Source organism: Prunus persica, chromosome G6, assembly GCF_000346465.2.
Source record: "Prunus persica cultivar Lovell chromosome G6, Prunus_persica_NCBIv2, whole genome shotgun sequence".
Taxonomy (NCBI): Eukaryota; Viridiplantae; Streptophyta; class Magnoliopsida; order Rosales; family Rosaceae; genus Prunus; species Prunus persica.
This window is the reverse complement of record NC_034014.1, coordinates 29,107,310-29,132,222: the sequence shown is the minus strand read 5'-3', so window position 1 is coordinate 29,132,222 and position 24,913 is coordinate 29,107,310. Positions and strand designations below refer to the sequence as shown.

The window sequence follows — 24,913 nt, the reverse complement described above, 5'->3', positions numbered from 1 at the left end:
GTACACCTGTACAGCATAACAGTTTGTATTATTTTTTACCCAACGCTCAAACTGCTATCCAATTAACTCATGCTTCTTGTCAAATGAACTGTCAAAAACCACATAGATTGGTTATAAATACACTTTAATTTGCTTTTACTATAACTTCAGACATTTCCTGTCCAAAATGGAACTGTAGCATGGGACATCTCTTATGTCCGAAGTGAGACTGTAGTGGCGTACACTTGTGTTCGAAGCCATGCACTGTAGCTTCGGACACTTTTGTCCGAAGGGTTGATTGACCATGCGCTGGTCAATGTTTACGGCCAGCTTCTATCCGAAGGTCTTTGGGCCTTGTTAGTCACTAATTGGGCCTTCACAGATGCTGAATAAACTCCTGGTGGTTTGGGCCCCACTTTGCTAACCATAAGACTAGCTTATTAACTGTAGGAATTAACTTGTGTTAATTTCGGTCCGAATAATTACATAATCATATGGATTTGGTTTAAAAGATAGATATTCAGTGTATCTTCCCACCCATTCAATTTAAAAGAATGGATTTCTCTTTTTCAGAATTTAAAACAATGGATTTGGTTTTTTAAAATGGTAAAAGGAAACAAAATTAAGACAAAAGGATATGTCTGTAAAAGGAAAATTAAGTCAGATATAAAATGCCAATGAGAATAGGTTGAAGTGTTCATTTTCTCTTTTGACTTCTTTTGGAATGTTAGATTCCAAATCTAGAATTTGGTTCATGTTTATAGTCAAATTCATAACATTGTATTGAATCTGGTTTAAAAACATTAAAATTATTTCTAATTCAATACAATAGTGGTTCCCTCTTAGTATTATGGTCACATTCATAACATGGTATAAAAGATGTTGGTTGGTGTATTGACGTTTTGTCTTTAAAATTTTGAAGATAATGTGGGTGGGAAATAAGACAGGTAGGTGAAAATAGTTGTACTCTTAATAAATAGTAAAAGAATTTTAAGTCGTAGTTGCCTATATTGCACGGACACAAATACACGACACGGGGACACATCAATTAATTTTTATTATTATATAATAATACTTATATATATTTTAAAAAATAAATTATTTATGTTCATATACTCTAATTTCACAATATCATATATAGTGAAATTCAAGCTTTCCAAGCCTTTCAAATGTAGTTTATTAATTTTATATGAATTATAATTGAATTAACACATTAGTTGGCCATAAGTATGAGTTGACCTATATTCAGAAAGTGTCTTGACCGTGTATGGGGAGTGTTTTGATAGCGGACGCAAGTGTCCGAGGAATGTCCGACACTTGGGATTAGTGGAGTGTCGGTGCAACATAGGCAGTTGCATTATCATAATCAAAATAAGAATAGACTATTAAACAAAATTTTGCTGCATAAGTAAGACCCTTTAGCCAACAGGGTCTAACCCAGTGGAAAAGAGCCTTAACTTGCAGACAAAATGTCTTAGGTTCGAACTCCCATGGCATCATTTGTGTGTGTGTGTGCGCGCGTGTGAAATCTCCCTTTCCTCTAATTTAGACTATCGCTTGTGCTTTATTTAAAATTAAAAAAATCCTTTAGTTGAAATGATTAAAATTTTTAATTTACTTTTTTGTACCCAACCCATTGAACTAAACTAAATATTATTTTGCACCAATAGAGAATTTCTAAACTTTTATTGCATTTATTTGGGGATTTTACAGTGTAATCTTTTTTTTGGACTGGATTTTTCGTCATTTGGAGTTTTTTTAAGGCTAGATTTCAACGAGGCTACTATTGCTCTATCACTGGACGCTACTAATGTATTGTTTTGGGCACTTGTCTTCTTTTATCTTTTTCTATGTTTCCTCGTGATTAGTTCAAGTTGTGACTCTTTTTAAGCTCTTATTCTTGACTTTCACGTTGGTTTTTGGATGTTTTCATAGTATACTCTTATGGTGTTCTAATAAAGCATCTTTACCAACAAACAAACAAACAAACAAACAGAAAAAAATACTTGTATTGCATTCTCAAGTTATTTTTATATGTTTTTTCAGAACTAAAGTTTATTAAAAACCCACCAAGGTAGAGTAACACATCATAAAACTGAGACTCAACAAACTAATCTCAGCATTAATGCAACAAGGCCAGATCCCAAATAAAACATTCTCAATTTATTTTGTTACAAGCGACATAAAACATTATTCGTCTCCTCTAGCTTTACGAAAACCTCTCAATTTCATGGGCCTGAAAAGTCTGGCCCAAACCCCGACAATATAATTCTGTGGCGGAGAAGGTAACGACTCATTTTTTGCAGCAATATCAAGCCCATAAAATGCGCCGGCTAGATAAGCGTATTCACACCAATTCACTTTTTGGAAAAGTAGCTTGTTGCTGCTGCTGGTGACGTTCTTGTTGTATTCCAAGACCGCAAACTTGGCGGCATTTATCACATTTGGATCGTTGGGGTCCAAAAGCTCCCAGGGAGGATGCACTTGATGCTCTGTTGCACTTGCAGCGGTGACAAAAAGAATAAGCAGTGAGGTAAGAGGGAAGCATTTTTTGAGAGAAGACATCTCTTGCTGTGATTGTTGATTTAACAACTCAAGTTTCTGGGATGAGGGAAATCTGACTAGCAAGGCATGGTTTATATAGATGATTTGAATGCTGGATTGGGTGCATCTTCCAAATTTAAACGACGGATTTTTATGTATTAATGACAGTCTTTAATTTTAAAAAAAAATGATTTTACTCATTCTTAATATGCATACTGTCTTTCTAAAGAAAAATTAGCTAAAAAATACTCCCACTAAAAATCTGCCATTTGTCTATTTTTATTTTTTAAAATTTAAAACTAATTACAGATGAATCTGAAATTATACTTTTACCCTTTTAATAAAATAAAAAAATCTATTTGTTGGTATATTTATGCTATAATTTAATTGTTGCCAAGGTTGGATAGTCATAGTAATTGTCTTTAGTTTTGGAAAACGTGCAGACCAATTTGAACATCTTTGATCTGACTTTTTTTAATATCTAGCTTTGATCTGACTTGATTTCTTTTACTGCGATCATCTTTACTGCATTAACTTTTGAATCCCATGGTGGAATACGAACTGCAGAATGATCCACAATAAAAACAAGACAAGGGTCATTGAAAATAAAGACCAATCAATTAGCACAGACACTAATCCTTAAAATCATCATGCCTCTAATTCTCATTCTAATTTTTGTTCCAAACTTTCAACCCCAGTATCACAAATTCACAATAACATGTCTGCACAAACAAAAAGATGGCTTCTTGGCTATCAACCAAAGCTTTCACATGGTTTTTTTTCCCCTTTTTATGGGGATGAGAACAACGTGTATACATACACTTCACTTATCTGTGAGTATATTGGCTAGACTGTCCCCTCTATACCTCATCTATACATTTATAATGAGAGGAAAATGATTTTATACGTGTTTATCTAACTACTGACTGACGGTAGTAGCTTCATACACATTGTTTCAAGGGTGAAGACAGTATCCAAGAGCAACACTGATAAGCGCCACCATACAAACATATAGTAGAGGAAACCCAACTTGGACTCTTTTCACACTCACCCCCCTTTGGTTCAGTTGTGCCTGCAATAAAAGTACATACGAATGTCATGAATAAGAGTTTCAATAAGGTGCAAATACAAGTGCGCAGTGAGAGAGAGGTTAGCATAACCGAAGAGTAGAGCACACAAATTAAAGCACTGCCTCATTTTTAAAAGGAACATATTTCTGCATGCAAATTACAGGAAATTTAAAAGATAAACCATTTCATCCTCAATATAAAACCCAAGTAGGCAATTTACAGTAGATGTTCAACAAAAAAGAAACCCAGAGAGCAGTTGGATGAACACAGTAACAAACCAGAAATAGAACTTCAATGCACTTAAATCCTCAAACCATTGTAACATTGGATTATCCAAGCCTTAGGCAGCCAATAACCACAACAACCAAACAATTCAGACTTTGGCAGAAACTCATCCCAAGACAAACAACAATACTACCGGAAAAGAAAAGGATGGGGTGCAAGAAATTACTAATTGCTCCTGTAATTTTTTTCTCTCCTGAATGCTTGAACTCCTCTCCTCTCTTAGCTTTAAAATAGTAACTTCAGCCTGGAAAAAGAAGTAAAAAAGAAAAAGAAAAGGAGCTTCGTTAATATTATATTTTGACAACCATCCAAGTAGTGTATCAGACAAATAACCAATCAGCAAAATTTTAGCAAAATTAAGAGGTATGCTGCCAGAGTCCAGTTTCTACATGCAAATTACAGACAGAGAATAAGAACCACAACAATTGTATCATAAATTTGGAAAGAAAATTATGCAAAGACCAAAACCTGGCTCAGCTTTAATTCAAGTTCATTTAGCTTTGATTTTATCTCCTGAATATCTTTAACCAACTTCAAGTCTTCCACAATCTTTTCTGCATTCAACTCCACATCTCTTGCTAGTTTCAACTCCACAGCCTTTGATGGTTTCAACTCCACATCCTGTGTTGGTTTCAACTCCACATCTTTTGCTGGTCTCAACTCCACATCTTTTTCTGGTCTCAACTCCACATCTTTTTCTGGTCTCAACTCAACATCCTTTGCTGGTTTCAACTCCACAACCTTTGCTGGTTTCAACTCCACACCCTTTGCTGGTTTCAACTCCACATCCTTTGCTGGTTTCAACTCCACATCCTTTGCTGGTTTCAACTCAGCATCCGTTATTGGCTTGGACTCCTTGCTATTAACAGATGTGAACTTTGCATCCCTTGTAACCTGCTTCATCGCATACTTGCATGATGGAATTGAACCACATAACAATATATCAAGAAACTGTTCCTGAAGGTGCAAAGCCATGCTTCCTAAAAAAATTTACTCAACTGTGTTGTCATAATTAACATATACCCTTCCCTAAGTGATAATGCAATGCTCCAGGAGAAAATGAGAATGATAGAATAAACAAAGAATGCAAAATGTTATAACAAGACCAATTAAAGTTTGTAACATTGTGACTTAAGAAGAGTTTCCCTAACCATGTTCTGTTGAGGGAGGATTGCAACCCCACCAAATACTTGATCATTCAAAGCTTCATGCCCCAGCCCCTGCTTCAAGTCTACCTTGATTGGTGACAGCATTGGTGAGTTGGGTGGGCTAATAAGAGTTACTCTTAACTTTTTCTCTTCAATGTACTTGCCATCATCTTTAGCAAACTGTAAATGAAAAAAATGAGAAACGAATACAAAATCTTAAAACAACAATTACCAATACTAGAAAATGAGAAACAAATATAAAATCTTACGGCCAACAACAATTATCAAGACTAGAAAATGAGAAACGAATACAAAATCTTAAGCCCAACAACAATTACCAAGACTAGAAAATGAGAAACGAGTATAAATCTTAAGGCCAACAACAATTATCAAGACTAGAAAATGAGAAACGAACACAAAACCTTAAGGCCAACAACAATTACCAAGACTTACCATGCTAGCTGTAATATCCTCATCAGTTGTCCCAGAAGAAACAATTGTGCTTTGGATTAAGAACTTATCTCTGCATTCCATATCAGGTGGTGCTGCCCTTGGAGCTTGCATTGTAACTACGTTGATAGTCAGAGTCAAAATTGTTAAACAAGACTGATTAAAGGAGAAAACAATCAGAAAATAGAATGCAGAGTAAGACCAAACAAATGATTCCATTACAAATCTATCTAAAGCAGATAATTGCAATGGTACTTTACTCTGTCCATGAGGAGAGAGCATGAGTAAAAATGTCAAAGTGCAACCCCAGTATAGCATATCATGATTCATAAAACAAATAATTTTTTTTTCTTCTATTTAAGCCAAAAATCCAGTAGTGGAACTTAAGCTTGAAATTTCATCCTCCTGTACACGTTGATGAAGAAATGCTTACATGCAAAATCAAACATCAGTAGACGCTCACAATGTACTAGGTGATATAAATGAAAAGGCATACCTGAAAATTCAGAAGTAGATTTTGGTAAGATAACACCAACATTTGGTCGCACACAGTATTTCTTAGGGGATGTAGTTTTAACCTGCCAATGTCATTGCTAAGTTACATTTCCATCTAGCATTTCATCACACCCACACACACACACACACGCACACACACACAATTCAATTCAATAATTTGGAAAACAAATAAATGCAGTACGTACCTTAAAAGCAACATGGCGGTTGGTCATGTTAGTTAGCGCAACTGAGCATGAGCTTTGCTTCTTCAATTCAACTACGAAAACAATTACACAGTCAGTTTACAATTCCCAGTTTACAATTCCCAAGTATTGGTAAACTAAAACACATCCTATTTCAATTCCAATATTACCACGGCCCAGCTATACAATGTTTACATCTAGCTATGTAACAGTAACCGTTTGCAGGTACAGATTAACAAGAATCTGCACTAATCTGCTCAATATTCAAGTTTCAAAACCAATGCTCCATTTGATACGGAAAAACTAGAGAAGAGCTAAACTCATAATAGAAGGCAAACAGTTAAATGATTAAAAGAACAACTAACAAAAATGAAAAATTACCGCTACATTTTAGGTACAACTATGCGGGTCAACTAAACGAAATCAGCAAACCAACAATACCAAAACGTAATAAATTCCAAAGATGATTGTTGTGGCGATCGCAAAGATACCAGATCATAAAGAAAATTATTAGCATGACCATCTACCAATAACGAACTTACATAAGAATTTCAATTCTCTGGGCTGAATCTCCAAAATTTGCGTACTCATTGTTGTCTCAACTTCACAACAATCCAACGCTAGATACTGATATCCAAATCTCCTTTTTCACTGCGTAGCAATGAAATGTTCAAAATATATTTAGAACTTAAAAATCTGTACACAATGCTCATAATATGTTGGTGATTGACACACCGTTGGTTGCTGAGAAAATCTTAGAAATGAAAATATAGTAATCGAGTATATGACTCAAATTATTGAATCCTTGGGACCCAGTAATACTAATTAACGAAAATAAGAGAGAGATAGAGAGAGATGAGGAAAAAGAAAACCAAAAGTAGTAAAAAGTTTCATGCACTAGATCCGAAAACCAAAAGAAGAAAGTCATGATAAAGTTGTCGGAAAATCAGAATCAATCAATTTCCATTACCGCTTTTCTCAGCAACCAAACACAACACAGACCAAAGATCAAAACACTAACACCAGGTCGAGAGTTTTGACTTGATTCTCAACTCGTACCGTCAAAACGCGACACCGGAACGACGACGTGATTAATTTTCTTTTTTCTCAAAAACAAAGAACCAGCTCAACAGTGTTTCAGGTTCAGTCTAGACGAACTCAACTCAATTCTGAGTCGTTCTCCAAAACACAAAAAACAAGCAGGTAAAACGAGCTGTAAAGGGACGACGCCGTTTATCGCGTCTTCTTCTGAAGAGAATTGTGCTCAGAATAATGAGTGGGGATGAACTTCAGAGACGACGACGCTTGGATCAGAGGGAAGAGAAAACTTTTACCTGTTTGAAGAGAGAGAACCGGAGAGGAATTGAAATGGCGTGGAAATGCCGCGTTTGGATGCATATAATAGAATAGAGAGGGAAAGTTTGATAGAATCGATAAAGTCAAGCCCTAGATTCTAGAGAGAGAGTATGCGTTTGGTGGCCTGAAACATTACAGTGCTAATATATTGACGGGGGAAAGTGAAAGGCGACTAACCAAACCTGCTGCTGGTGGCGTTAGTTGTACCCGCCGTTAGGAGTTTGGACGACCCGCCTTTCAACAATGGTCGGGTTTTATGGAATACGGGTCCCTCTTTCTTGATATTTGCCCCTGCCTCACTCGAGACGGGCGAAGCCCAAATAAACAAAAATGACTAACTGGGCCCTTCTTACGCCGTCAGATTCCAAAACGCCAGTAATGAAAACATAAGGGAGAATCAAACAAGTGCAGGCCCAAATTTTTTTATTTTTTTATTGCAAAAAAGAACCTAATTATGATTTATTCTTCATTTTGTTGCAAAATATTATGTATTTAAATTTCATGAAGGATAATTTGCTGTATTGTTGAATCAAATAAAAATAAACTTAGGAAGGGTCATAAATAGAGAGTATTGATCTGAATAAAAAGAAATAAATATAGGGGATTGATACAATTTATGCGGGTGTGTATAAAAGTGTAATTGGAGATCAAAATCAGATGTTTAGTTATATCTAACTCCTTGGCATGCTTGTGTCTATCGGTTTTTTTAATTACATAATTAAGAAAGATAAAATTGGTTGTTACATAAAACTAAGACCAATGTTCTGATTTTTTTTTTTTGTTGTTAAATTTTGTTGATACAAAATTGACTATATAATCCTCATTTATTTAATATTATTATTAACCAAGGGTTTTTTTTTTTTTTTTTGGTATTTTGAATGTTTCACCATTATTTGTATCTAGATCTCTTGGACCATTGTAGTCACCCACCGTTGGATGTAACATTTAACGGTTCAAAAAAATTTCTTAAAAGGAGTGTAAAAGTGAGTGAACCGTTGAATTTACATCCAACGGTGAGTGACCACAAATCTCTTGGACCCCTGTAGTCCAAGAGATTGGGACTGATACTTTATATATATAGATTTCTAAAATATGCAAAGAGAAATTGAAGAAAACCTAAGGAACTAGGAATGCAATAGAAAAATGATATTAAGGAACCAAATTAGACGTGAATTTCATTAACATAAAGACAATTCAAATAAATAAAAGGTGTAATTTAAAGAAAGCCTATCCAACATGTGTTGGCCCATAAGGCCCACTAAGTCAAAAGCGCTTATAGCCCAAAAACGTTTATGAACACTCACTCTGTCTTCCGGTTTCTGTTTGCTCGGTTCTTCAGTTCACTCTCTCTCTCTCTCTCTCTCTCTCTCTCTCTCTCTCTCTCTCTCTCTCTCTCTTTTTCATGGTACACGTGTCAAGCAGGGAAGTCCTATTAAAAAACTAAAACAGGTATAAATACCCACCAGCCAACGATCTCTCTGTCACTCTCATCCTCCTCGATTTCGCCGTCTCTCACTCCCCCTCTCTTCCTGCAATTTGATCTCTCCAGGATCCCATCAATGGCCGCCATCTCAGGAGCTTCTTCGATCTCCCTCCGCTCTATTCCGCCTCGCTCTCATCAAAATCTCGTAATCCCAGTCTATTGTCATCATTTACCATTTCTCTGCTTCATTTTTTCCTTTTGAATATTTTTGTATAGTTTAATTGCCAGTGATTTTTAATTTTAGATAGAATTATTGAATTTGGTGCCATTTATTTTTATTTTTTATTGTCATTTGCCTTACTTTTTACTGGTTGGTTGCTGATAAAATTCAGTGATGTTACCTAATGCTACTTTTGAGATTTTACAAGAATTTGGATAATTTATTTTTTCTTATTGTACCCAACTACCCATCTATTCATCTTTTGCGTTACTAAATTTCACTGGGATTTAGGTCTTGTAGGGTTTTCTTTGGGGGAAGGGGGGGTGTGTTTGAAACAAACAACTTATTGAACTCTATTGGTCTGCTCTCTTTGATTTGAATATGAACTGAAGCATTCATGGTTGAACAGGCATTGTCCAGGACTAATGGTTTGAGGTCAATTTCACTTTCTGATCACGGAAGAAGTTCCCTTTCTTTCGGGTTGCAGCAACGTTCAGTACGCCTTTCTGTTTCCTGCGCTGTATGTATTTTTATATCATAAGCTGAGAGCCTTTCTTTGTTTCATTTATTCACAAGTCTCAAATCTTGTAAAAACTAAATGCCTAATAATATATCAATAACCATCGTTAATGTTAAATGTCCTTAAGCAGGCCAAGCCAGAAACAGTGGAAAAGGTGTGTACGATAGTAAGAAAGCAACTTGCATTACCAGATGACTCTGCAGTTACCGGCGAGTCAAAATTTGCAGCTCTTGGAGCTGATTCTCTTGATACGGTAAATTCAATATTTGTTAAGATACTTGCCATTTTCTTTATCCTGCATTGTTTGTCTTCCTATAAGCATGCGGCTTTTGTTTGCTAGAGATGGGGCATTGTTTGGTACATTATATTGGTTCATTTGTCTTCCCTTGGATTTCTTGTTAGCAGGAGATATATTTTATAAAATATAAAAACTGATACGGAAACGGATTGAAAAGTGAAGATATAATGTTTGTTGTTTGATTTGATCCATAAAGAGTGAAGAAATAGGAACTGTTGGGATGTTTGTTGGTACCAGGCTACCAGCTTTTGTAATTCTCTTGCTTTCAAGTTTCAACAATGTTAGTGGCCAGAATTCATTTTGGTTTTGTCTTTCCATGTTAAGTGTTTCATTTGGTGTAGTTGTTATTAAGTTTAATAACTTTTGATTTATGTTGTCATGTTGATGTAAAACGGCATGCAGGTTGAGATTGTGATGGGACTTGAGGAAGAATTTGGTATTAGCGTGGAAGAGGATAGTGCTCAGAGCATTGCAACAGTGCAGGATGCTGCCGATCTTATTGAGAAGATCATTGAGAAAAACAAGGCTTAGAGATAGTAATCAAAGCAAGAGTCCGCGTAGTCGCTTCTTAGCCTGCTTTAGACTAGTTGAGTTGCTAAATATGAAATTATGAATTTACCAAGTTGCGTTTGTTTTGCTTTGTTTTTTTCCAATTATATTTTTCTTGACGCGTATTTTAAAAGGTTTTGTTTCCTCCAGCAAATTAAATGTTGCTTCCATAAGCTAGTCTTGGAAAGAAAAAAAAAATGCAGTAGATAATTACTGTAATCCCAGTATTACAGTCTCTATTGTAAATTTTTGCCGAAATTTGATGATGATAAAACAATTTAGATGATTATATGCTGTCGTAAGTTTATTACAATTACTATTTCTCATTGTAAAATACAGAACTTGGAATACATCTGACCAACTAACTTATTTTGAAAATAAAAAAGACAAGTTAAGTTCGTTTCTTTACAGGCATGCATACATTCAAAATGTCGATGCCTCATCATATATAAACCTGCATACTCAAGGCAGTGATGGCATAAGTCTTAGAAATACAATTTTCATTATTTTAGACTGCAAAAGCCACCCAAGATACAGTATGACAAAAGATTCATTCAAGATACAGTATTGACTTCTATATACAGCGAGTGCGGTGACCAAATCATCTTGTGATCAAGTGTTACTGCATCACTCCCAATCAGCATCAAAGAAACCAGCATCTTTCATCTCTGAATAATACACATTCTCCAAATGTAGATCTTCCTCCTGTTTTCATCCAAAGTACAATTACCAAATGGAAAAATAAGACAAAATAACACTACCACTATCTTAAAAAGAAAAACACAAAGTCACAAATACCTGGAAGAAGTCTGCCAGAAATGTTACATACAAAAGAGGAAGATAAAGGGCATGATAACAGACAACAGTGGCACCATAGAGCCTGCAAATAAAAATTTGAGAAATATTTAAAGCAGTTCTTTAGTATTTGAATAAAATAATGGTCAAATGGAAACTTCAGATCAAAGACCAATCTACACACATACCAGAACCCAAATCCAGCCCCATTTCCAGTAAGCCCGCAAGCAAACAGGGCTAGTATGTTCAACATAAACATGACAGCGGTATACTTGTAGAATGCAGGTCTTGCTGTAGAACAAGAACAAAGACATCAAAAGTTTGTTCTATTAGACAGCTATGAAATTGATGTAAACATCATATGCACTTACCTGGTAACCTTTCTCTCCACTTGGAATGGTACATAAACAATATGAAGCCATAAATTGCAGTAATCACTAGCCTGTGGACAACCCACAAGTCCCACTTCATCCGATCTGTACGATCTTTGTTGTCAACAAATAATGGAATTCCAAATCCAAATAGATAGATTGCCTGGAAGAGACACAATATGAAATTATAAGTCCATTATGTACCATGATAATGCTTCATGTGAGAACAAAATAAGCAGGTCAAAGGAATTAGCAAATTGCATTGGGTCAACCACCCTACAACTACAAGTTGGGGGCTAAGAGTTTTGGCATATGCCACTGGCAGAAAAGGAGCGAGAATGAAAGTCCATGCTACCTCCACTGTCTCATATTCATATTCTTGAAGTAACTGGCAAGCATAGCTAGCTCAGAAGGGTGAAAATCCATTTTGAGAAAAACAAGACTGATACCTTGAGAAGTATATCCAAAACAACAAGGACCCCTGAGACAACGAAAGTCCGTGTCAAAGCTTCCAGTCCACTTGCATAATTCCCTTGGATCAAAAATGCCAGCAAGCTTACTTCCAAAAATAGCATCCCGGAGGTTGTGAACAAAGATAAGAAATTCCAGGCTAGTTCTTTTCCAGGAGTGCACTCCCATGCCTGCGCCAAAGAAGTGACAATTCAACCGGATCTTAGCAAAATTGTCAAGAAATTCCTCACAAGGAGAAGTTTAGACATAAACTACAAATTCTAATACACAAAACTTGAATAACCATTATTCCCCACCTCAAATACAGCTACCAAAACAATTCAAAATACCCAAACAGCAATCATTTTCATACTATTCAGAGTAATTTATGTTATAACAATTTACCTTTGAAAAGCACACGAAATTTCCATAACCAAATATCCATCACGCTTTATTGCAGCAATTATAACCAAAGGATCGTTAAGAAAATCCAAAACAATTATCACAGGAACGGTCTAAAATTAATAACCTAGAACCTTAAATTTTAGCTACAACCATTCTACTATTCAGCTTAAAGGTTCAAGGTAAAATGAAGGATCAAGGCAAAGCTACAAACTTCAAAAGGGGAAAAGAGCCACGAACCTGTAAACAGCACCAAGCAAGATTGAGCAAGCTAACAAGCCAAAGGCACCCATAGTACGCGATCATAATATAAGACCGGCCATGAGAGAGCTTCGAGAAGCTTTTCCTTGCTTGATAGGCCAAGTACAGGACGAAAAGAAGCGAGGGTACAATTAGAGCGACATTGTGAAAAGCCCCATGGCACTCACCAAGCCAGCTGTAGAATCGGGAACCCGAAGCCCCTTCGCCTAGAGTTGAATTTGATCCCAGGGAAAGTGAAATTGGGAGTCCAGGTTGTGAGGGAGCCTCTTGGAGAGCTCGCATTTTTTAATTCTGGGACAAAACAACCCTAATTTAAGTGACCCTAAGAGCGATTTGGGGGTTCAACTCGAAAACCCTAACCCTATATAATGGGTGTGGTGGAAAAGGGGTCTCCCTTATGCACTTGGGTGTACAAGGAAGGAAATAGCAGAGTCCACTACTTCACCTGCTTCTTTACGATTGGTCAGAAGCGATGACTGGAGGTTTGGAAATTGGGACGTAAAGCTTGGCAGGTTTAGGGACAAGCAGCACAACCCGATATACTTTATTCGATTTTTTTCTACCCGACTTTGAGATTTCTATTATTATTAAAGCAAAATATCTTCTTTTTTATTTTAAATTAAAAGAGAGAGTGGGCCAAATCTGTGTTATTGCTGTCTTTTTTATTTTATCTATCTATATATATAAAGCAAAAAGCAGAGAATGGTAAAACATTCAAAATACCAGAAAATACCATTGGTTAATACAAACATTAAAAATTAAAATTATTAATTAAATGAGGATAATATGGTAAATTCATAATTTTTCATATTAAAAAAAATTAAAATTAAAAGAAAATTCAGATAATGGATCTTATTTTTATGGAACACAACTATCCATTATCTTTTTTAATTCTAAAATAAATTTAAATTTTAAAAAAAAAAGCCTCTCGCAGGCGCAGAAGCACGTATAAAGAAGCTAGTTTTATAGAAAATCTGTTTTTTTTCCCCAAGGGAAAATCTGCTGTTAATTAAGTGACAAACGAAGCTACCAACACTTAAAGAAATTTCGGATTATAATAAAGAATTTTTGGTTTTTTTTTTTTTAGGATCTTTTCTATTAAAAGGGAACGATAATATATTAAATTCACACACACTATACGGATGCTATAACTCAAACTCAGGATCTTTTTTCAGCGAACAATTACTCCAAACCACTAGTCCTTTGCAAAGGTTTTGTGTTAGATAGTTTGACATGGTATATTAGTAAATTGTCAAGTATTTAGCACCAAACGATGATACTTAGCACCAAATTCGAATTGTTACTTAGCACCAAAGATGCGGGGCGGGTATGATATTTCATAATCTTGAGGGAAAGTTTTCTAAAAAAATTAACCGTTACTGATTCAAAGCAAACGTGTTGTAATGAACGCCAAAAGCTCTAATTTTTCTCCCTCCGTGCCTTTTTTTTCGGATCATTTCCCTTGAAAACTCCAGAATTCCTACAAGGTTGGATTTTTGATTCAGTAGGATTTCATTGAAGAAAGCTAACTTTGGATTAAAAAGCTGTACAATTTTACTGGGTTTGAAAAGTCTTATGAAATCTCCTTTGAATTAATTCTGGGATAATGTGATATTATTGAGTTTTCTTGTGTTACAAGCAATGGCATCCCTTTAAGGCAAGGAGGCACTAGAACTGCATTTGCCTTGAACAAATCCACCAGAGCAGGTTTCTTTCTGCTAAAGATCAAGAATTAAACTTTTGTTTGTCTCTTGCTGTTTGTGTATGTATTTGCTTTGGTAATTTTTCTTGGTGTTTATCAAATTTCAATGGCAGTGGGGCGGCAGTAGCCATGGATCGAATGAGGCCGGTGTATGTCAGGCAGAAGAGCGGTAACAGCACCCCCGGACCACCAACCTCGCCAATGAAGTCGCCATTGCACCACCATGGGAGGTCGGGGTCGGTTGGAATGGGGGGTGCCAAGAAAGCGCAGCACACGAAAGCTGCGGCTCAAAGACTTGCACATGTGATGGCCAATAAACCAACTGAGGACGACGATGAGGAGGAGGACGACCTTTCTTATGATCTTAGCAGCTTGTCAAGCAGCACAGGGAGCATCGGACTTGCCGGTGGAAGATCAATGCGCCCTCGCTCCCCAATGGTAATGGGCTTGTGGGTAATGTTCTCTTGCCAGACTTTGATATTAATGAATTTAACCGTTCAGATTCACAGTCTGACAAGAGAACGTTTACGAACACTTATGTTTTTAATGTGTTGTTAGATTTTTATGAACATCATGCTTAGTTGAATTGAAACCTAAATGTCGTTGTGCTACTATTAGTCTGTTCGTACTGTTCAAGATCAACCTACATCTACACGCACAACACCAGGTGGCCGATCATCCCAATCTGTCAATCCTGTGGAACAGCCATCTTCAACTCATTCAACACCAGCTAGCCGATCATATCAGTCCTTAAACCAAGCAGAACAGCCATCATCTGCTCATTCAACGCCAGCAAGCCGACCCTTTCAATCCATCAACACTAAATCCATCAACTCTGCTGCCGAACAACCACATTCTCTTCGTTCTTCGATAGCTACTAGACCATTGCAGCCGTCTAGTTCCAACGAACAACCTACCTCTGCTCGTTCTATGTCAGCCATGAACTCTGTAGAACAACCACATTCTATTCGTTCTGGCATGGCTGCAACTCGATCATCTCAGCCTACCAACTCTGTCGAACAACCTACCTCTGCTCGGTCTATGTCAGCCATGAACTCTGTAGAACAACCATATTCTATCCGTTCTGGCATCGCTACTCGATCATATCAGCCTACCAACTCTGTGGAACAACCTACCTCTGCTCGTTCTTTAGCCACTGCTCGTCCACAATTAGGAACCAAGCCAGTCCACATGGTACCAGCTAGTGTACCTATATCACTTAGGCCACCCTCTTCTGCAGATGGTCCAGTTGATAATCGGAGAGAGCCAGTACCTATATCACTTAGGCCACCCTCTACTGCCATTCTATCAGAAGCTGCTGCAGTTGACAATCGGAGAGATAAAAGGTATCGAGCTTTCAAATGTGTACTACTTTGTGAATCATCATCTCAATTCTTTATTTATTTCTTTTGGTATTCTGTTGTTCCTTTTTTCTTTTCTTGGGGAGGGGTTGCAAGGTTAATGTTGTAACCTTGCAATGTCATTTTTCTTTTTGCAAGTCCAGATTATGTATATGGCTTTTCCATTTAATATGGCCTTTGAAGACAAACATGCTTTAGATGACTCAGAAATCAAAGTTTATTTCGTTTCTAGATAGACTTGAACTCTATGGGACGATTGTTTGATCTTGGAACAATTACAGCAGAAATCTCCTGTTTACTCATATATGAGAGAGACTCAACATAGTAGCTCATGTTTCGATTTTGTTGTTGCTTTGATATAAAGTAGTTCTTTAATGTGGTTTGTTTCAATTCCGTTTAACAAGTATGTCTTATATCTAGTCCTTTCTATCTCTGGTCAATGAGCAGGTTGTCAATGGATTTAGGCAGTTTAAACATGAGAGAAACTAGGACTCAGCGTTCTTCTGCTTTACAAGATGAGGTATGTAGTTACCTGTGTTTTTTAAAACTTATGGACACTGCTGTGACATCTTTCGTCTCCGTTTGCTTCCTGTTTAGAACACTGTTAGTTACATTTGAAGTTAATAGACTTTAAGTTTTAAGTTCACAGGTGAAAACTAGAAAATTGAAAAAGAAAAGTTATCAAATTGAGACTCAACTGATGAAGTGTAAATTTCATTGCAGCTTGATATGCTACAGGAAGAAAATGAGAGTTTACTTGAAAAGGTGATGCCAATGCATTTTTTTCTCTATAAATAATGTCAAATTGTTTGAATTTGGAAAATAAGCTTTTCCAGACCTAGTTAACCATCAGAAAGTGCTGCAATAGACATCTTCAGTTGATCCAATTTAATATAGTGCTCTCTCTTGGACATTGCTACTGCAGCACCATTAACTAAGCACAAGATTTGCATTTTGGGAAATATGATAGAGATCAACTGGTGTAAATACATTTTTGATAATTTGGTACTGTTATCATATTTGTTTTCGGCACTCCATTTTGATATGTGCTTCCCCAGCTTCGACTTGCAGAAGAGAGGTATGAGGAAACAGAGGCAAGAGCTCGACAGCTCGAGCAACAGGTAATGTTTTATACTTATAAACTCTCACTTTTATTGGTTCATATACTTTTTTCTCTTACTGTAGTCGTATCTAATTGTTTGCATGTTTTTTAGGTTGCTACTCTTGGAGAAGGTGTAACATTAGAAGCCCGTCTTCTAAGCAGGCAAGCTTCAAAGTTCTCATGTATTTGTATTTCCAGATTGATTATTTAGAGAATGCTAATTTTCATTTGTTTGTCTTCAGAAAGGAGGCAGCACTGCAGCAAAGGGAGGTGTGTGTTTCAACATATCATTCATATACCTACACCGTTACACAGCACATGTACTATGTATGTGTATGCATACATAGCACATGTCACTAACTTTATTAACATTAATTTGTGCATATTGTCTTTGAAATGCTTTGACAGTATCATTCTCTATCTGGTCTAATTCAAGTTGATTGAAATATAACCTCACCATGAGTTAGAACATGTTCCTCACAGGCTGCTTTGAGATTGGCTGCACAAACTCATGGCGGCAGTGGTGGTGGTAGTGGTAGAAATGATGAAGCAGAGTATGAACTGAAATCGCTTCGGATTATGACTCAAAGAATGATACTTACTCGCGAAGAGATGGTTTGTTCTCAATTTTTTAGCTCATATTTATCAGTTCTTGTTTCCCCCCCTATTTTTTTACATGATTTTCAGTGTTTTTATCTTAGGAAGAGGTGGTCTTGAAGAGATCCTGGCTTGCTCGGTACTGGAGTTTATGTGTTGAACATGGTAAGTCGTTGAGTAATAAATTCCAAGATGCATTTGTGTTCTTGAAAAATTCCTCAGGAGGTGAAACATATAATTTGCATTTCTTTACTAAACATATATTGCATCTAATGGGAAGTAGAGTATTTTGGCAGGTATTCATGCTGAGATTGCCACATCAAGATATGAATTCTGGTCAGCTCTTGCTCCTCTTCCTGTTGAAGCTGTTTTAGCAGCTGGAGAGAAAGCTAAGGAGGAGATAGGTAAGTTGAGTGACTCAATCTTTATTGTTTCTTCTGTATGTTGGTCTTTGCCTTCTCTATTTGAAGGATGATATTGGATTTTTTCTTTAATTCAATTCTGTTCAGAACACAATGATCTAGATATAGATGAAAGAGAAGATAGTCCACGCAATTTGAATGAACTCTCGGGAGAGAGAAACATTGAGAGCATGCTTTTGGTGGAGAAAGGTCTGCGCGAAATAGCTTCATTGAAGGTTCTCTTCTGCATTCTTTTCTGCAACCCTGTTAGTCTGGAAGCTGAAAAAGGGTTATGTTCACTGCTATACTTGTAGACCTGCATGTTGACTCTTTTCTTATTAGCAAATAAGTTAATAAAAGAGAAAACAAAACTTGTCTTTGAATTGATCTGTTGATTTGCATAGCAATGACCAGTTTTAATGTAATTATCTCAAAGGTAGAGGATGCAGTGGCGATGGCGATGGCTCAACATCGACGACCCAGTTCAATGAAAACTGGTCTATCAGGTGAAGGGGTTCTTGATTACAATTGAGTGATTCATTTTAATCAATATCAGACCATGTGTATGTGCATTGTGTATAAACGATTATTTCAAGTGACATTAGCTGTGTGCAAAAGTAAACCAAAAGGATCAAATAAACCAATAGATCCAAAACTGTCCACTCCATATGGGGCTAATTGGAATAGTAAATTAACTGAAACATCATGATAGTTGGCTGATGACTTTTTTCCTCCATGCATGTAGAGTTGAAGCTACCAATTGATGGACAGTTTGAAGCATTTGGTAAGATTTTATCCCAAAAACATGATTTATAATAACCTAATCTTCTGACATAAGCCATGCCATGAGTTGTTGATAAATGCGTTTGATTTCAGAACTAAGCAAAGAGGAGTCTGAAGATGTGCTTTTCAAGCAGGTAATTTATGACACCTTTGGCCTCTTTATTTTCGATGAAGTGTAAATATTTGTGTGAAAAATGCCATTTCTTTTGCTGATTTGAGTTGTTTGTAGGCTTGGCTTGCATATTTCTGGAGAAGAGCCAAAAACCATGGGGTGGAAGCAGATATAGCAGATGAGCGTTTGCAATTCTGGATCAACCACAACTCCAAATCACCCACCACTTCACATGACGCAGTTGACGGTGCATGCTCTTTCTTTCTAAGCTCTCTCTAATCATATTCTGTGTCTTATGAAATGCTTTGGTTATAAAGATTGGAACTTGCCATTGTTGATATTTTGTTTTCTCTCTCTCTCTCTCTCTCTCTCTCTCTCTCTCTCTCTCTCTCTCTCTCTCTCTCTCTCTCTCCTTAACATGACAAATAAGGTATGAGCTTAAGGCCTTAAATTTGATATGCAGTTGAGCGTGGCCTTCTGGAGCTGAAGAAGTTGGGCATTGAAACCCAGTTGTGGAGAGAATCTCGCAAGTGGCTTGAGCATGATTCGATGCATAGAACCCGAAGTCTGTCTGATTTCTGATAAAAAAAAGTTGGAGGCAGGCCTTCTTCATTGATATAATCTCTTCTCCTTCCTTGGAATAGATTCATTTTTGTACAAGTTTTCTGGTGTGGAGAAAACCTAGCTAAAAGGAAACACCATAAAGTATTTAATCATTTAATCATATGGTGTGGCCAAAAACAGATTAAAGTGAAGACTATCTTTATATAATGTCTTAATGGATCATGTACTCTCTCTGTAGCTATGTTCCAACAGGGCACACCTTACCCATCATGGGCAGGGAGCAACTAACATTTTCTCCACCAACCTTCCCCCTCCCCTTCTTGGGTTAACCTCGTGTGCTAAGATCTTTTACCATTTTTAGCTAATTCTTTTAGCAATCCCTAAATCATAAACCGCCAAGATGGATTTTTTCGCTCACTTATCAAAATAAACAAGATACGTTTTTCTATGTATTATAGATTTCTTACTTTGTTTTGTCTTGTTATTATTACAGGAGGGAGTCCAGTTCTTGACCTAATCAAATTCTAACCCATTTCCCCACCTACCCTCACCACTTTAGCTAATTCCAAGGACTTAAATTTAACTTTTTAGCTAATTTCTTCACATATATAAATAGCGTATTACTACTGGAACTTCAAGTACTTGAGTGCATCGTTAAATTTCCTATTTATTATATACGTATCTTATACATTCATGCTATCTAATTGATAATTCAAAACGATATGGACAAGTTTTCATCAAAATTGGCTATTTTGCTTGTGCTCATGGTCATTGCATCTGGTAAAATCTATCATTCTCGTTTCGCCATACTTGGTGTCTAAAATTAAATGTGGATAACTCCCAAGATTCAATATCAACTAATGTCACAATATTCTACTCATTATATAAGTAAATAAATAAATAATTAATGGCAGGTTAAGAGCTATGTGCTGAAGCAAGAAACATCGCAGTAGTAGATCCTTCTTACCCTTATGATCCAGAATGCGTGAATGTTTGGTGTCATTACCCCAGATTAGAGGCGCATCCCATATTACATAATACATGCATTGTTTGCCTACATGGATACATTAGTAGAAGATATTTTAGGGTAATTTCAGAATCAGAAATATGATTTTTATAATGTTTTATTTTCTAGAGGTAATGACCATATTAATCATTTACAACTTTTGCTTACCAACAATGATATGCAACTTGAATTCCTTCTTTTCCGGAGAACAAATTTTTGTATTCAACTTTGAAATGCGTCCTTTTTGTCTGTGGATAAGATATATATATATATATATATATATATATATATATATATATAAAACAACACATGAACACTTGAAAACTCATACATTACATCCCTACTCACCTCTCTTTCCCACGTGAGATGATTGTAGCTTTTTCGCCACCCTATCACTTAATGCCACCACCATTTTCATGTCGTTTTCTTTTTAATTGAATAGGTTTTATTGTCGTGTAGCTGAGAGAGGCTTCAACTTCAAGCCTGCATGAGCGTCAGCCCAAGTCAAACTAAGCCCAGCCCACCCAATTACTGTGAATTTCCCATTTTGCCAACGTGGGTAGGTGACAGTAGACTCTAGAATCATCTCACTACTGGCTCCCATTGCGTCACTATAGACTGGCTCTCAATCGCACACCAGTTGCTTAAAAAGGGTCAACCACATCGGCATAACATCCGATTCAGTTCAGCAGATTGGTTCTTCTAAATCACCATCGTCTTTCTCTGCTCTCTTTCTTTGTTTCTCTCTAAGGGGTGTTCTGAGGTAAAGCTCGATTCTTTCCTATCTGGTAACTTCAAATTTTCAGCCTTTTCTTTTTCTTCCTGAACAAAATTATATTTTTGTGATACGGGTTTGATTCTTTTATCTGAGCGTTGTACACAATAGCTCCGTTTGGATTTTAACTATTTATTATTGTAATTCTAGTTCGACTTTCTTGATGATCTTAAAGATCTGCCTTTTATTCTTCATAATATGCATGTGTTTTTTTTTTTCCCCCAATTTCCTGTCATTTTTTATTTCTTATTGAGAATTGGACGACTGTGACTGAGCTTGAATTCTTGATTATCTACTTGGATTTAGTGTTTTTATTGTTTGTCTCTGTGTTTGTGAGTTCCATGACTGTTCATAGATCTCATCAGTTCTCCCTATGGGTGAGCAGGATACTGGTTGCTCTGATTTGTTTTTACAAATTTTCCGCGTGATTATATGTTTATAATAAATTTTTCTTGAAAGCTGAAAGCTTTGTGGAAAATATGGACTGCTATTCTGAGGTCTTACTGTTTGGAGTGTTTATGCAACAAAAAATGGAGCTGGTAGAGCAGCAATCCATGACTCATCTTAAATTGTTAATGCTATTTTTCAATTTAAGTCCATTTGAAAGTGAAACGGTTCAGGGCTATATAATATGTGTGTTTGTGTGTGTGCGCATGTACTGCTCCATTAATTTTTCAATCAGGTCTTTGTTGTTGTTTATCTAATAGTTATTTTGCTTAGATCACGTTGAACCATGGTGAAGGGCGTTGCTGTTCTTGGCTCCAGTGAGGGTGTTAAAGGAACCATCAACTTCACCCAAGAGGGAGATGGTATGTCAAATGCTAATTGATTATTCATGGGATGTATATTGCTACTGTACTGTTCAAATTGATTGCTTTTGTTTATTCCAGGCCCAACTACTGTGACTGGAAGTATTTCTGGCCTCAAGCCTGGGCTTCATGGTTTCCATGTCCATGAATTTGGAGACACAACCAACGGTTGCTTGTCAACTGGTAAGGACCATTGACCAGTACTTGATTTCCTTTAAGTTCTGGTGGAGTTGGGGCAAGATCAAAGAACCAAAGAGTAGATCTCCACTCTGTTTCCATAAATTATATTCTTGTATCTAATGGTCACCTATCTTGTAGGACCGCATTTCAATCCTGATGGCAAGCACCATGGTGCCCCTGAAGACGAGATTCGCCATGCCGGTGATCTTGGAAATATCACTGTTGGGGACGATGGTAGATATTGTTTTGCTCCTCCTTTCTGTTTCTTAATCGCCTGAACACCCATTTTGTTGTTTATTGATGACTTTGTGGTCATCAAATTCACTTATTCCTTTGTCTTTGCGGTCTGTTTAACACCTAAATTTCTCTGTTTTTATTATTGCGTGGGAGGCATGGTTTTCTTGCTAGTTACATTGATAGGAAGGCTCAAACGGGAATTGAATACTTCAATCTATGTCTATTGCGACGATTTGATACTCTCTGAGTTTAATGTGTTTTATTTTTTTGCTTTAGGAACTGCAAACTTCACAATTATTGACAAGCAGGTATAATTGGCCTCCATGTTTACTTTTAGTTTATGCTATTTGTAAAAGTTTTGTACTCCACCTCTCTTTGAAGTTCATTTCCTCTTGTATAAAGGTTACATTATTGTTTGCAGATTCCTCTCGCTGGACCACAATCAATCATTGGTAGGGCGGTTGTTGTCCATGCAGACCCTGATGACCTGGGCAAGGGTAAGTTTTAGTGCTTTCTTTCCCTCTCAAGTGTTTCCATCTTATAGCAATTAGCAGAATGAGGTAGTCAGTGAGATGGGTCCCACCTTAACACCTTTCAGTGGGTTTTCCCCCCTCCACCTCTGTCTGTAGTAAGCGCTCTTGTAGTTTCGAGTAATTTTAGGCTGCTTCTCATTCCAATTGGCATACAATAGCTGCTGAATACGTGCAAATCATTTGGGACTTTTAGATGAGCTGAAGACGCTGAAGAGTATTGGTTAACTGTCAGTTTCTAATTCCTATGAGTTATTTTCTATTTCCATGTCAATTTTAATAACCATCTAGGTGTGAGCTGAAAAACCTGACTCTTGTTATTTTTCTACTTTGATCTGGCATCCATACCCCTTCTAATCCAATACTCATGTTGTACACAGGTGGACATGAGCTTAGCAAAAGCACTGGAAATGCTGGTGGCAGGACTGCTTGTGGTAAGCTAATTGGATTAATCTCATTAAACAAAATGCTGATCTTACAGTTGTTGTCATATACTTTGGATTATTCTCGCTGTATGATCATATTAAGGTGCTGTTGACATCTCTGGAAATGGACGGTTATCCATGAAATTACATTGGTTTACTTGCAAAATCTTGGTTCGCTTAGTTTCCAATAGAAATGAGAAGGGGAACTTGAATTAAGTTGATTCTATGTGGTTTATATATATTGTCTTTTGCGTTCATCTGTAGAGGTCTATCTAGGTTGCAAATTTTTTATAGAGGTCTATGTTGCACAGTTTTTGTGTTGTATTGTATAGCCCTCTCTGTGTTGTATAGCTTTTATAATTTATATTGTATTGTAGAGGTTGGTTGTAGAGGTCTCTCTGTTGCTGCGTAGTTTTATGTTGTTTTGTGAAAGTCTACTTGCTTATAATTTTATGCTCTGTTCTATTTTTGTGCAGGTATTATTGGTCTCCAAAACTGAACTTGATCGCAAAGCACAAGACAAGACATGCAGTTTCAGTTGAATGTACTAGTTTCTATAAGCTTTGAGAGGGAACTGAACGCAAAACTCCTTTGAATAAGAAGATACATCTGCCATATTTGGATGACATTGTTTTGTTTGGTGCTATTTATAGAGTGCTTATGAGTTTGTGCGTGTTTGTTTCTTTAGCTCTCTTCAATATCGCTGGTTCAAATTCAAACTTCAAGGATAAAGATATAAATGCTAGCAACCTTCTCTATAACCTTCTCTTTAGCTCTCTTAGAGGTCGTTTGGTACACAGGCTTGGCTTGGACTGGCTTGGACTAAATTTAGTATCATGTTTGTTTCATTTAATTTTAGTCTTAGATGGGATTGCTAATACCGGGCCCACCAAAAACACCTCTTTAGGAGGGGACTACTAATCCCATGTAAAAAGGGAGGGTTAGCTAGTCCTATATTTACTAATGTATGAGATGCATATATTATATTGTAATACTAATAACATATATTATTATTATTATTATTATTACATACGTATATGCTATAATGTACATATATACATGTATATACACATATACAAGTATATATATATATACACATATACATATACAGAGAGCTTTTATTAAGGGATCCCTCAAATAAGCTTATTTGAGGGACACCCCTTGTAGGCCCCACTCCGGATTGTATTTCACTAATCCAAACTGTCTATTTTGTACATACTCATTCAAAGATCATCTCAAAAAAAAATCACTTGAATCCGATATTATTTGACCACTCAATTAAGTTATTGAAATTTTAGCATTTTTTTGAAGCATCGTATTCATTGATTTTGTAAGACACAATTGGATGTCGAAATGGTTTCCGATTTGTCTAATTTTTTGTAAGGATGATCTATGAATAAAGACCTAAAAAATAGATGGTTTGGATCATTGGGAAAGAAAATTGTAGGGTATCCTAAGGGACGTCCCTCAAATAAATTATTTGAGGGATCCCTTAATAGAAGGGGGACTG

At 36.5% G+C, this 24,913-nt stretch overlaps 5 protein-coding genes across 12 annotated transcripts; 3 read left to right on the top strand and 2 right to left on the bottom strand.

The window, feature by feature from the left end:
* LOC18773032 (vesicle-associated protein 2-2) lies at nt 3,157-7,688 on the bottom strand. 5 transcript variants are annotated; one of them, XM_020566668.1, is made up of 9 exons: nt 7,234-7,688; nt 6,717-6,825; nt 6,178-6,248; nt 5,973-6,054; nt 5,480-5,595; nt 5,030-5,206; nt 4,347-4,787; nt 4,045-4,122; nt 3,157-3,595 (listed from the first exon to the last, which is right to left on the bottom strand). In XM_020566668.1, exons 2-9 carry the CDS (start codon nt 6,763-6,765, stop codon nt 3,479-3,481), a joined length of 1,131 nt encoding a protein of 376 aa, XP_020422257.1. In that variant the 5' UTR covers nt 6,766-6,825; nt 7,234-7,688; the 3' UTR covers nt 3,157-3,478. The 5 variants fall into 5 exon arrangements, with proteins under 5 accessions (XP_020422257.1, XP_020422258.1, XP_020422260.1 ...); XM_020566669.1 differs by having other exon boundaries at nt 7,509-7,688; XM_020566671.1 differs by having other exon boundaries at nt 4,347-4,775; nt 7,234-7,687.
* Nucleotides 8,886-10,829, top strand: LOC18772579 (acyl carrier protein 1, chloroplastic). Of its 2 annotated transcripts, none has more exons than XM_020566275.1 (4): nt 8,886-9,158; nt 9,583-9,693; nt 9,821-9,946; nt 10,394-10,829. In XM_020566275.1, the coding sequence occupies exons 1-4, from the start codon at nt 9,090-9,092 to the stop codon at nt 10,520-10,522; spliced, it is 435 nt and encodes a 144-aa protein (XP_020421864.1). In that variant the 5' UTR covers nt 8,886-9,089; the 3' UTR covers nt 10,523-10,829. The 2 variants fall into 2 exon arrangements, with proteins under 2 accessions (XP_020421864.1, XP_007206112.1); XM_007206050.2 differs by having other exon boundaries at nt 8,895-9,158; nt 9,824-9,946.
* Nucleotides 10,844-13,397, bottom strand: LOC18774604 (transmembrane protein adipocyte-associated 1). The gene is made up of 6 exons (XM_007205561.2): nt 12,799-13,397; nt 12,156-12,347; nt 11,707-11,869; nt 11,524-11,626; nt 11,339-11,420; nt 10,844-11,245 (listed from the first exon to the last, which is right to left on the bottom strand). The coding sequence occupies exons 1-6, from the start codon at nt 13,099-13,101 to the stop codon at nt 11,168-11,170; spliced, it is 921 nt and encodes a 306-aa protein (XP_007205623.1). The 5' UTR covers nt 13,102-13,397; the 3' UTR covers nt 10,844-11,167.
* On the top strand, nt 14,651-19,459 carry LOC18773004 (coiled-coil domain-containing protein SCD2). The gene is made up of 17 exons (XM_020565911.1): nt 14,651-14,959; nt 15,140-15,764; nt 15,834-15,867; nt 16,330-16,402; nt 16,606-16,647; nt 16,941-17,003; nt 17,097-17,146; nt 17,227-17,254; nt 17,468-17,599; nt 17,686-17,746; nt 17,878-17,985; nt 18,091-18,218; nt 18,419-18,488; nt 18,728-18,766; nt 18,859-18,899; nt 18,995-19,124; nt 19,341-19,459. Exons 1-17 carry the CDS (start codon nt 14,651-14,653, stop codon nt 19,457-19,459), a joined length of 2,052 nt encoding a protein of 683 aa, XP_020421500.1.
* Nucleotides 21,010-24,161, top strand: LOC18772363 (superoxide dismutase [Cu-Zn]). 3 transcript variants are annotated; one of them, XR_002272185.1, is made up of 9 exons: nt 21,046-21,210; nt 21,943-22,031; nt 22,113-22,214; nt 22,350-22,445; nt 22,725-22,756; nt 22,870-22,945; nt 23,140-23,208; nt 23,359-23,412; nt 23,880-23,893. XR_002272185.1 is itself a non-coding variant. In XM_007206016.2 (8 exons), the coding sequence occupies exons 2-8, from the start codon at nt 21,956-21,958 to the stop codon at nt 23,900-23,902; spliced, it is 459 nt and encodes a 152-aa protein (XP_007206078.1). In that variant the 5' UTR covers nt 21,010-21,210; nt 21,943-21,955; the 3' UTR covers nt 23,903-24,161. The 3 variants fall into 3 exon arrangements, 2 of the variants coding, with proteins under 2 accessions (XP_007206078.1, XP_020422301.1); XM_007206016.2 differs by lacking the exon at nt 23,140-23,208 and having other exon boundaries at nt 21,010-21,210; nt 23,880-24,161; XM_020566712.1 differs by lacking the exon at nt 23,140-23,208 and having other exon boundaries at nt 21,048-21,235; nt 23,880-24,161.